Source organism: Chamaea fasciata, unplaced genomic scaffold (genome assembly GCF_029207755.1).
Source record: "Chamaea fasciata isolate MVZ Bird 193981 ecotype frontalis unplaced genomic scaffold, bChaFas1.0.hap1 SCAF_1, whole genome shotgun sequence".
NCBI classification, from domain to species: domain Eukaryota; kingdom Metazoa; phylum Chordata; class Aves; order Passeriformes; family Sylviidae; genus Chamaea; species Chamaea fasciata.
Genome location: NW_027094086.1, coordinates 152,672,504 through 152,685,044, shown reverse-complemented (window position 1 = coordinate 152,685,044; position 12,541 = coordinate 152,672,504). Strand labels below are relative to the sequence as shown.

The window sequence follows — 12,541 nt, the reverse complement described above, 5'->3', positions numbered from 1 at the left end:
CCGGGAGTATCTCGTGGGGAGCACACAGGATACACCGGGAGTATCTCGTGAGGAACACACAGGACACACCGCGAGTATCTCGTGAGGAGCACACAGGATACACCCAGGAGTATCTCCTGGGGAAGCAGCTGCCGTCACCCTCGCAGAGGAGAGCATCCTGCAGCAAACATCCCAGGGAGCGGCTGGGATCCCCCCGCGGAGGGGAGGACGGGGTCTGGGGCCGCCCCGATCCGCTGTTTGATTCCGGGAATTTCAGAATGCATCACACATTTACTCCTCTCCGTCACTATTCCAGCCCCAAACACCTCTCGCCTGGGGCGGGTTTTCAAGCAGCCAAACTGCCCCAGAGAGAGCCCAACGTGGTGTCAGCACCCTCACAGCTCCAGTCCCAACTTACACCCTGCTCACAACGCCACGGAGCAGCTCCAATCCCATCCACCACCCCCTGACTCGGATTTCCTTCCATCCCACTGCTCCCTGCACCTCCCCAGCAAGCTCTGAACAACTGATGGGGAAAGAGGAAGCGCTGACAGCTGGTGGGGAATATTTATCCAAAGGGAAGTGAACTCAAAATCCTTTTCTGTACCCAAAAAGCCCCCTGGGATCATCACCAGCCCAAGAAGGAAGCAAATAGCACCCAGCAACTTAAACCCACAAATAATGAAATGCCCAGCAGCTGAAAAACGCCAAGCCCAAAATTCCTGACAAAGTCTTTTTTTTTTTGGAGTATTTCAACCCTTGACAGAAAATGAGGTAAAATATATCTGGGAAAAGGTTGTTTAAGTTGCTTATCCACCTGTGGTGGGAAAGTGTGTCCTGCCCTCCTCATTCCATTTCTGCCTTAGGTCAGAAATTATTTACCAGGTGAAAAATCTCACCTGAAGGAAGAGTTAATAATGACGGCTACTAATTCCCAGCTCTCTTCCTCCAAGAATTTCCAGATGTTTCTTGTATTCCACACCATGGCTATCACCAGAACCGGGAGTTCTCATCCCACTGATCACCAGCCCAGAGGTTGAAGAGAAATCAACGATGTGCCAACAGCGGTACCATGGGAAGAAACTGGGAATTTTATTTCCTGTTACAGTGACAAGGTGCAGCTTTCCACAGTGAAACTGGAATCCAACTTTGTTTCCCTATTTTGAAAGTTTTCATTCCGGGGCAAAGGGGAGAACAAAACAAGCTCAGGGGAAATGAATTCTATGGTCCAGCCGAGCCAGACACGGCCATGCCAAGGAGAAGTGGGTGACCCTGGCAGGGGATGTTCTCCAGATGGCTCCAGCACATCCCTCCACTGGAGATGTTCACCACCACCACATCCAGACTGACATCTGAGCTGAGCCCCGTAGTTCTGGGAAAAGCCTCACTTTTACCTCTCAGTTAAGAGCGTGACTTTACTGCTTCTGCCCCCGAGCCCAGGGAAGCCGTGAGCAGGAACTGATCCTCCTCTCTCCCCTCTCCAAGTGCCACCTCAGATCCTTTCCTCCCTTTGCCTCCCACCTTCCCTTCAGCTCTCGTCCATCACCCCGAGGACGCCGACGCCGCACTCCGTTCACGGTCTGCTGAGCCCACGGTGGCACCTGCACTCCTGCTGAGGTCAGAACCCGTCTGAAAGCTCCAGGGAGCACCAGGGTCAGCTCTGGAGGGAAACCCGGCCAGCTGAGCAGGAGCTGGGCAGGTATTCCCAGCCCAGCTGCTTCTGGATCACTCTCAGGGATTTGGGGGTTTCTTCTCCCCATCCCTGGCAGTGTCCAGGACACGGCTTGGAGCAACTTGGGATAGTGAAGGTGTCCCTGCCCGTGGCAGGGGGTGGCACTGGGTGATTTTCAAGGTCCAAACCATTCCAGGACTCCACAATCTCCTCACATTCACCAAATTTTGGGATTTCCACCAAGGCTGTGAGAGCCGTGGGGGCAGACCCACTGAGGGAACTCATGGGTGTGGGGTCAACAAGCTGAAGTTCTCAAGTTAGTGTAACTCAACTGTGCAGCCAAAGAGCTTTGGCACCCCTGGGCTTCCCAGGCATTCCTAACAAACATTCTCTGGAGAACTGAAGGAAACGAGCCTCCTCTGCTCTCCAGGCAAGACCACCTGGGCTCTGGCTGGAGACGCAGAGGGCTTTGCTCCAAACTTTGAGCCAACTCAAATCCTTCCCTTTACAAAAGCGTCAAAGCAGAGGACTCAGAGGGGGTGAGGGCAGCTCCTGCTGCTGGGGGCACAGGGAATGAGACAGCTCTGGATGCTGCTGTGGGAGCTGGGAGTGCCGAGCCTCAGCCAGGGCTCTGCTGCCCTCACACAGAGGGAGGTGCTGCTGCAAAAGTCAATCTATCGACCAGCTTTAATCAGACCTGAAAGAGAGATGTTGTGACTAATTAACAGACCGCATTCCCTGTCCCTGCTCCGGGAGGGACTGCTGGGAATGCAGAGCCTGGATGTCTACGAGGGGCTGGAGCAGCACAGGGCAGTGTGAGCCAAGGATGGGAACACATCGGCGGGCGGTCAGCAGTTATCAGTCCCCGGTGAATAAACACAGCAATGCTTTAATCTTGTCCCACTGCCAGCCTCCACAGAAGGGAGAGCTGTGTACACATGTGCCAGGATTCCCTCCTTCCCTCTGCCCTCATTTGCCAGCTTTCCCTTTCCAGGTTATTCCTTCACAGCCACGTGAGCAGCCCTGAGCTGTCCACACCCCACAACTGACCCACTGAGCCAGGATGTTAAATCTGAGTCTAAAACTAACGCTCCCAATCCAATTCCAGCAAAATCCAAACCAGCTCCCCAACAGTCCCAGGATTTTTGTCCATAGTAAACCCAGCAACTCCCTGAGCCCTAAAACCAGAGTGAGCCTGAGCCTCACCAGACAACTCTTCCCTTCCTGAAGTGTCACCAGTACTCTGGCCCTGCTGAGGGAACCCACTTTGATTACTCTGCAGATCCAGTTGGATTAGATACTTCCCATGTTCCTGGTCACCTGCAAATCCTGCTGTTTTCCTGGGCCCTTCTGCTCCTTCCCAAACCAAACACTTTTTGTCTCCAGAGGAAAACTCAACCTCCTGCAGCTTCTTGTCGCCATGTTCTGTTTGGATTATGACACCCAAACTTTCCAGCTTCTTCAGCAGCTGCCTATGAAAATTCTTCCCAAAATATTCTTCCCAAATATTCTTGGCTAACAACTGATGAGCTCTTCTTCTGGAGCAGGTTTTGGTCAAGCTCCTCCTTGGCTGCATCCAGTCCCACAGCCAGGTTCCCACGTGCCAGACACCGTTATTTGAGTTTAAATCACCATTTCAACATCCTTTATGGCAAGTCAAAGCTGCCAATTCACATCATCACCTGGTCACTCCACCCTCTGGAATCAGGAATAGCCACCCTTGGAGATACCCAACCCTCAGCAGGAGAGGCTGGGCTGGAGACTTCCAGGTGACCCTCCCCTGGCATCAAACACATCCAGCCAGGACACAGGAACTTCTCAGAGTCAGGTCTCCTGCCAAAGGAAGCTCCTTAAGGATCTTCCTGCCCCTCCTGCTCATCCTAGCCCCTCCCCTTAATTCCTGTACATGGTTTAGTGTGCCATGAACTCGAGGATTCGAGGAGTGATTGTTTTCGAAGGAGCATCCGCTCAGATCACCAAGTATAAAACAAGTCTAAGGAAATACAAGTAACCTGAAAACATCTGGAAGTGCTTGGGGCAAGCTTCATGTTTCACTTCAGAGCTTGACCGTCCCAGGCAGGGGACTCCCAGCCCTACCACACAACCTGCTCTGGGGCTGATGAGCCTCCCAGGGAAAAAAAAGTGTTTTCCTGTGGTTGGAAGGAATTTCTCCTGTTTGTGCCCACTGCCTCCCACCCTGGCACTGCTGGGGGGAGCCTGTCCCTCCCTCATTCCTGACTTTTGGGGCTCCCACACTCCCTAGGACACCTCCTCCCCACACCCCATCCACACACCTCGGGTGGGGCCGAAAGCTCCGTAAGGAAGCTGCAGAGCAAGCAAAGCTCATCTTCCCAGCAAACTCTGCCTGACAGCGGCACCATCACAAACCAGCAACCCAGAGCAGCCCAGGGCTCCCTGCTCAGGGACGGAGGGCAGGAATTCCCTGCTCCCAGCTCTTACCTGGCTGAGGTGGGTGAGGAGGTGGCATCTGGTGGTGCATCATGGGGTAGGGCGGGGGCTGCTGGTGGGGCAGCAGCCCTGGGTGTGCTGGTGCCCCCAGGGGGTTCATGCCAGGCCCGCTGGGGTGCTGGTGGGGCTGCTGGGGGTTCTGGCTGTGCTGCTGCTCCATTTGCTGGCGAGCCCTTAACTCGGCGTATTTGAGCTGCTCCATGTGGAAGTTCTGCCTCTCGGTCAGCAGCTGCTGCCTCTGCTGCTCCAGCTGTGCCAGGAAAGGGACAGAAGGCACAGGTGAGTCAGGAGTGATGCATTTCAAAGATCCTAACGCTGCCAGTCAGGGAGCTGGGCTGGAGGAGGCCTCTCATCCCAACCCCACCGAAGCCAAACTGAACCGCTGTCCTGTGACATCTGCAGCGGGTTCTGGGAAAGGCTCCTGAACTCACCTGGCTCTGTCCTAAAAGCCCTCAGCACCACAGCTGGTTACTCACTGAGCTCTGCACCGAGAACTCAGCCCTAACACAGCTCTGGAACACACCGGGGGTTTTTCTCTCCGTTTTCTGCATGTTGGAATGAGGGAGGGCAGGAACCTCAGGGGATTTTCTAGGTAAGCCTGAAGCAGGACGTGTGTGCAGCTGCGGGAGCTCAGGGATCACAGGCAGGATCCTCCTCCATCCTCTGAGCGCAGGAATTGGATGTCACAGCAGCCAGACACCAGTGATTTGCACTATTAAGAGCTTTATGTAAAAAACCCTCATGTCATTTAGGCCAATTAACATGAAACGGGCTACTTTGATTAATTGTGAAGTCATGTAGAGAGTGGGACCTGAGCAACCTGGCCTAGGGGAGGTGGAACTGGATGCTCCAGAAGATCCTTCCAACCCAAACCAGTGTGAGATTGCACGAAAAGACAAAAAAGCCACAGAAAGCATCTCCTGCTCCCAGGCATCTGTACGTTGGATCAGTTGTTCTGGTGAAGGAAGTGATATTTGACTTATTTAAGGAATATCGACACATTCCCACCTTATTCCTCTCGGGCACCCGGAGCGGGCCTTGCGTGACTGGTTTACAAATATCTAACGAGTGTTTCCAGGTACGCTCCACAGTTCAGCTGTAAAAGCACGTTGCCAAGGAGACTCTCACCTAGCACGAGTTCTCCAAAAATCCCAAAGCTCCCTCAGTAGCCGGTGCTGGCAGCCTGGCTGCTGACAAGGCAGGGATGGGGAGCAGGAAGGGAGCTCCACAGAGGCGGCATTCAGCAGCCCCAGATGGGCCGAGCTCATGAATTAAACATGCTCCTGGCCGGGGTGGAGCGGCTGCTGCAGGGCTCACAATGGCATCATTCACGCTGCCCCGGCTCTTTTCTCCTGGGACACTCTGATACGCCCAGGGAAGTTCCCGATAAATCCTCCCCAGCGGGGGAAATGGGGCGTGTGGGGAAACATTCCCGAGGTGGCAGACAGCTGGGAGAGGAATTCCTGCAAATGACCCCAAACAAAGGCTCAGGCAACACTGTTTTTTTATTATTCCTTTGAGACCCTTTTGTGGCCTTGCTTTGCTCTCCTCGTGGCACCTCATCCCCCTACAGTTTAAAGGAGTCTTTACAAGGATGCCCAAACAGCAGCCAGTGCCTGAAAATTCACATTGGAGAAGGAAAACCAGGGAACACTTCCCTTCTACACAATCCCCGTGCTTGGGATGAGGAAAGACAGATGGACAGGAAAAAAATGCACAAAAATATAAATTATAACACGAATTGGTGTTAGAGCTGAGCCAAGTTTGAGCTTGGGCTCCAGCAGAGAGCCCAAACCCTGGTTCTGTTGCAGGCTCTGTCACCACCCCAGGCTGGCATTAAAACAACTTTTTCCAGTAAAACATTTTTCCAATGGGAACTCCAGCAGTACTTGCAGCTGCTCTGCAACCTCAGCCATTCCTGCAGCTGGAATGAGGCTGAGAACCTTCACCAAGGTCAGCTCCTGTCACCTCCACAGAACCCTGGAGTGGTGGGGCTGGGAGGGACCTCTGGAGATCACCCGGGGCAGGGTCACCTGCAGCAGTGACACAGGGATGTGCCCAGACAGGGAGACTCCAGGACCCCCTGGGCAGCTGTTCCAGGGATTTCTCTGCCCCTCCGTGGGAAGAGGCTCTTCCTGCTGCTGAGCTGGAGCTTGGCCTGCTTTGGCCTGTGCCCACTGCTCCTTGTCCTTGTCACTGAACAGAGCCTGGCGCCCTTCTCCTGGCACACAGTTGGAGAGATTGGTGTGGATTGCTGGGATCCCCTCTGAGCCTTCCCTTCCCCAGCCTGCCCAGGCCCAGCTCCTGCAGTCTGTGCTCAGCAGAGATGCTCCAGAGCCCCGAACATCTCCTGGACGTGGCCTCTGCCGGACCCTCTCCTGCAGTCTCCCTGCAGAAGCCCACTCAGGAAATGGGCAGGGATTCAGGGAGGTGGGTCTGGGTGTCACACCTGACAATCCCCCAACAGCTGTTTTTGCACTGTGCTGCACCAGGAGGGGCCATAAAAGCATTTCATGTTCGCTCATACAGCACATCACTGCTACAGCTTCACCTCCTGCACAGGACTTCCTTTCAGCAGGAATTTCTCCATGGAAAGGGCGCTCAGGCCTTGGCAGGGGCTGCCCAGGGAGGTTTGGGGTGCCCATCCCTGGAGGTGGCACTCAGAGCTTTGGGCTGGGGACATGGTGGGGATTGGGCACACCTCAGACTCCATGGTCTGGGAGGGCTTTTCCAACCACTGGGATTCAGGGATTCCTCCCTGAAAAGAACCAGCAAAGCTTCAGGTGCCATTAGAAATTCTGGGTCAGCAAAGCTCCACCAACAGGGCCCTGCTTTCCCACACTCGGCGCTGGCATCGCTGGCACTGCTCAGCTCAAACACAAATAAATGTGTTTTGCCTGAAATGTTAACACCCTGCAGTCTGCAGCACTGATTCCTGTCAACACTCCCAATCCCTGCTCCTTCCCTGCAAGGAAAAGCCAGGGCAGCAGGAACGGCAGGCACAGTGTGCAGTGGCAGCAAGGAGGTTTTTCTGCTTTAATTATTCCACTAAATATCCACAATGACAGGTGAAAAGACCGAATTTAACCACCAGGAAGCCGAGGGGAAAAAATCTGTATGCACATTTTTAAAAAGGGAAATGTCACATGCCTCGAAAGGGAGGGGAAAAAAAAACCTCCCTGTCACTAATGGAATATATCCCCCAAAGAAAGAATCTGCAGGGAACCTTTCCAAAAGAGTTGGGTCCATTTCCTGAGCTGCCAATCAAACATGGACTGAAAGGGTGGAGGATGCGGAGCCATCCAGAAATTCCTGCTGACATCCTGCTCCAAGAGGAGTCCACATCCTGTCAAACTCCATCAGTGTGATCAGGGGGAACTCTGGGCTGGAAAAGAGGTTCTCCACGGAGAGGGTGGCCAGGCTGCCCAGGGAGGTGGCAGAGCTCAGGGAATGCCTGCATGATGCTCTTTGGCCACAGGGTTTAGTTTTGGGTGCTGTGAGGAGCACGAGTTGGACCTGATCCCCTTTCCAGCCTGAGACAGGATTCCATGAATGCCAAATGGGAGTGTAATTCCATTAAATTCACACAGAAGGGCAAATGTGGAAATTTCCTGGAATTATGAATCAACATAATCCAGCTTGAATCTTCAACCCATCCATAGTAACTGTCTACTCACAACAACGAGGCACAACAGAAAAAAAAGGAACAAGGAACTGGCCATTCTGATAAAAATGAGATTTTGCGTCATCTTTCATGCAGCTGGAGAGGAAGCACTTCTCCAAAGCCTCTGGCACTACACGTGACACAACTCCTGGTAATTCCTGAGTAATCCAGCCCCAGACAGCTCCCCTCCATGTCCTGACCTCACTCCTCCCTTCTCCTCTCCTGAAGCTGCTGCTGCCTCCCCAGCTCAGGCAAACCACGAAGTGAGGCTGTCACTCCTGAGCATTCCCCTTCCAGGGCTTTCCCAGGAGCTGCTCAGAGTGTCCCCAAAACCCTGAACTCTCTCCTTGGAGCCCACTCCTCAGCAGGGTCAGGGGGAAAGGCGGACAGGGCTGGTTCCCTGCCCTGGGGAAGGAAGGGCTCCAGCCCTTCCACTCTTTCCAGGGAAAAGCTGTTCTTAGGTCAGATACAATCCATGTGAAAAGGCCACAGAAAGGCTCAGTTCCACGTTCCTGCCTGGAGTGAGGAGGAAAGGGCTCAGATGCCACTGTGGGAGGGAATTACGGATTCCAGCTGAAGGAGGAGGACGCAAAGGAGAGGAGCTGCTGGTTTTCCAGATGTTGGCACACAGATCTTCGCAGTGAGAGATTTAATCCCAAAATTCCCACTTACTGCCTCCTTCTCCCGGTCCATGATGGTTTCCAGCTCCTCAAAGTGGCGGAGTTTTATCTCCAGCTTCTTCATCTGAGTCTCCACCAGAAGGGCCACCAGGGACTTGATCTTCCTCTCCTCCACAGCTGCCAGGTGCTGAGGAAGAAGCACAGGGGTCGTTCTGTGACACTGGGCACAGTCAAAGGGCTTGGAGGGAGGGAATCGTCCAGCTTCAGCCATCCCACTCCACTTCTGGGCTGAAACCAGGGAATTAGATTATAAATCTTACGCTGGGAAGATTATTAAGGTTCTAATCAAATAAATAGGTGTGAAAGTTTCATAGAAAAGGTGTGGAGGATGCTTGGAGCAGTCCAGCTCTGCCTTCCCACCACTGGGAGCGCTTCCAGTGGGAATGCAAAGGAGGGAGAAGGGTCTGCTCAGTGGAGTCAGCTGAGGGTCACCCAAAAAGCTCCCAGCAGGACACACACACAGGAGGCTGTGACCCAGAACGACCCCAAAGCAGGGAGATGGCACTGCCTCGTCTTCGCCATTAGAACCGATTTTTCTCAAGCAGAAAGGCAAATTGATTCTTTATAAGGATCAACTCCATCCCATTTATATACACACAGAAATAACACCAGAGATCTGTGCCTATATATTTGCTGCACGAGGCAGCCACGGAAGTGTTTCACACCCTCAGAGCGTGACAAGCGTGGTCATGATGCCTTTGCCTGTTTTTGTTAGAAAGCTGCTGGCTCAGAATGAGAACACTGAGAGTGCACCCACCGTGCCCTGCTTGGGGGGCTCTGGATGCACGGGCACAGATGTGGCCAAGCCTTCCTGACACATCCAAGGGCTGGGCTGTCAGAAGGGAAAAGGTGAGGGCTGAGGGGAAGAAGGAAAAAAAAAAGGAAAAGCTGGAGCTCATCCAGCTCCAGCTGCAAACAGACCCCTGCTGAGGGAGCTGGGCCCCAAACTGGCTCTGAACTGGGACAGAGCTGGAGGAAAGCAGCATTAAAACCCTCCCTGGAACCCTGAATACAATCAGAATTTCTCAAACCCAGGTGACACTGTGCCATTTGCCTCCCTGACCCACCAGCAGTGAAGGAGGGCTCAGTAAATGTGGGTAAATGCACTCCCGAGTCTCTAAACTGAATTTCAAACCAGCTCTGAGAGAACCAGTGACCCCGAACTCATCTAACGCCTCATCCCTGTGAAATTCCAGCAGCTGCTCCGAAACTGACCAAAGTGCTGCACACAGAATAATGAAACAAAGCTGACAGAGCAGGAAATCCTGTGTCAAATAACACCGTTTAGTAAAATAAACTCATTTGTGTGAAAATTCAGAGTGAGGGAATCACCTGGAGATACAGGGTCTTCTACCAAACATTTCACATATGCAATTTTAATAATGAAATGGGATGAACATCTTTTCAAAGCACACAATTAGGTAAAGGACACGTCTCAAAACACACCTTGGAATGGAAATTACCCCTGAGGTTTTCCTAGAGAGACTCAAAGAGGCTGTTCCTCAGCCTGGCATTACTCGGGGTTTTCTGCGGGCAAAGGACAAATCCCTACAGCTGCAGCTGAGGAAAATCAGGAACATAAATCCAGTGGTAGTTTGAAATGCCTGATAAACCCATCACTGCACCAGCCTCGAGTCATAAATGAGCAAGTGATCCTAAAGGGCTTTCCAACCTAAATGATTCCATAAAAAAGAATCACGGAATGCATAAATGGTTTGGGAGGGACCTTAAAACCCATCCAGAGCCCCCCCTGCCATGGCAGGGACACCTCCCACTGTCCCAGGCTGCTCCAAACCCTGTCCAGCCTGGCCTGGGACACTGCCAGGGATCCAGGGGCAGCCACAGCTGCTCTGGGAATTCCATCCCAGTCCTTCCCCACCCTCCCAGCCAGGAATTCCCAACTCCCAATCTCCCATCCATCCCTGTCCCCTCAGCTCAGTCCCAGCTGGAGCAGCCCAGGCCAGGATCCACCAGGGATACTTTTGCACAGAAAGGGAAAACCAGCTCACATTGGGTGTCCATTGAGAGGAAAATCAGCAGAAGGTACTTAAATTCTAATGCTGCCTGTTCAGAAACCAGAACCTGTGAAAACACATTTAAACTGTTGGTCTGCATGAAATGAAGAGTCTCACCCTGAACATTCACATTCACCGTTTCTCAAACAACACAACTCAACTTCTGGGAGCCATGGATCCCAAAAGAAACAAAATAAAAACGAACAGAAAAAAACCACCCCCAAACAAAGCCCTCATTTAAACCACTTGTCTTTAGCCCCCATCTTCACTCAGAATCCAGCTGCAATATTCCTCTGATATCAAATCCTAAGGAAAACAGCTTTTCACATGACCAGGCCTAGAGTTTATGATGAAGAGTTTAATTACTCCCCCAGACAAGAACACAGACCACCCAAAGCTCTAATATTGTCTGGCTTTTTAACTGAGTGGGAAGAGAAATCCCTGTTGAACCTGAATTCTACTCTGAAGTGTCAACCTCCTAATTACAATACATTATTCCCTGTAATGGAAAGCTGAAGCTCTTCCAGAACATTATTACTGCCATAATGAAAAGTGCCATCAGGCAGGTGCCTGCTCCCCCAACTCCTCATCTCCAGGGGAAGGGGAGCAGCAGCTCATCTTCATTTGGAGCAAGCGGCCTTCCATAAAACACAGATTAAATCTCACGTCTCCTCAGAGAGGTGCAGGCTTTCCCAACTTGGCAGAGAATTATCTGTGAGTGTGATGAACTGGGAGCCACCCTCAGGTTCCAAGAGATGCACAAGGGAGCCAATCTGGACTCTGCACTTCAAAATACTGAACCTCAGCTTGGCCTGCAGCGGGGATTTTAATGGACGGGGAGTTGTCTGCCATGTGGGATTTTACAGCCTGGTTTGAAAGGTAAGAATTAAAATTTTCCCCCCTCTCCTGGGTTCAAAAGGAGGGGCTGCACAGGACATCACCCACCATCCTCACTCTGCAGCTGGGGGAAAAGTCTAAAGTTAAAGAGTCAAAGATCAGAGGGGAAAAGTTAATAGAACACAACAGCTCGTTCTGTCCACAGAAATCCATCAGGAATAAACAGCACTCATGCTTTGCTCTTGGTTTCCATAAAGCAGGTGGACCTGAAATGTGGCACTGAATCCAAGAGCGATTTAAAAACCCAAATTAAAACCTGAATCCAAAGGAACTTGTAAAGAGAAAACAAATCTGGAAAAGACACTCTAAAAGCAATGAAAGCAGTGTGGTTCCTGCAAGGAGGAAAGGCAAGACAACGTGCAATTAGTAATTACAGGGTAAAGAAAAGCTGATTCAACACAGCTCATTAGAGACCACACACAAACAGGAGATTAAGGGGAGACACCGACCTGCTTTTAACAGAACCCTTAACAAAGCAGAGAATCATTAAGGTGTCTGTGAAAGCTGCAGTGCCAGGCCTGAACATCCCTCTGCGTTTGCTCCACACAGAGCCCAGGGGGTTTGTGTGGAGCCCTGGGGCAGCACGAGAGGCCACGGAAGGGTTTGTGCCCCTCCGCACCACAACTGACAAAAGCTTTGCCAAGAAGTCACGCATTTTGGGGCTATTCCTTAGGGATGGTTCATCCGGCTCACAATCACCCAGGGAGCAGCTTAATTAAAACCGTTTGTTATCTCCCTCGGGGGCTCAGGCAGGAGAAATCAAGGCGGCCCTTGTGCTCCTGTGAGGCGTCAGGGATCAGAGGGTGAACCCCGCAGCTCTGGGACCCAGGAGCACTCCAGGCACAGCTCTGCTGGCCCAGGGTGTGGGGACAGCACCAACCTTGGCTTTGGTGGCAGCAGAGGCCAGGGCAGCAGCTGCAGCTGTGGCCACGTTTCCTTCCGAGATCTCGTGTTCCACTTTCTTCTTCCCAGCCTCGGCCTCTTTGTCTTTGCTGCCATCAAGGTTCTCCTTGTTCTCCTCTGCCTCCTTTTCCTCTGCAAGACATTCCCAGCCCAGCCCGTTACACGCCTTCCTGGCATGGCAGGGCTCCACTCTAATTAGTCAGGCACTAATTAACTCATCCTCGGCTCCAGCACTGCTCCCCATCCATGTGCTGACAGGGGA

At 52.3% G+C, this 12,541-nt stretch overlaps 1 protein-coding gene across 1 annotated transcript in view; it reads right to left on the bottom strand.

The window, feature by feature from the left end:
• SMARCC1 (SWI/SNF related, matrix associated, actin dependent regulator of chromatin subfamily c member 1) overlaps positions 1-12,541 on the bottom strand; it is a 64,195-nt gene that overhangs the window by 7,722 nt on the left and 43,932 nt on the right. Inside the window, exons 24-26 of the mRNA XM_066202484.1 lie at positions 12,257-12,411; positions 8,457-8,591; positions 4,112-4,370 (exon numbers count right to left, since the gene is read on the bottom strand). Of these exons, the coding sequence (XP_066058581.1) occupies positions 4,112-4,370; positions 8,457-8,591; positions 12,257-12,411 (549 nt within the window). The remainder of the gene's footprint in view (positions 1-4,111; positions 4,371-8,456; positions 8,592-12,256; positions 12,412-12,541) is intronic.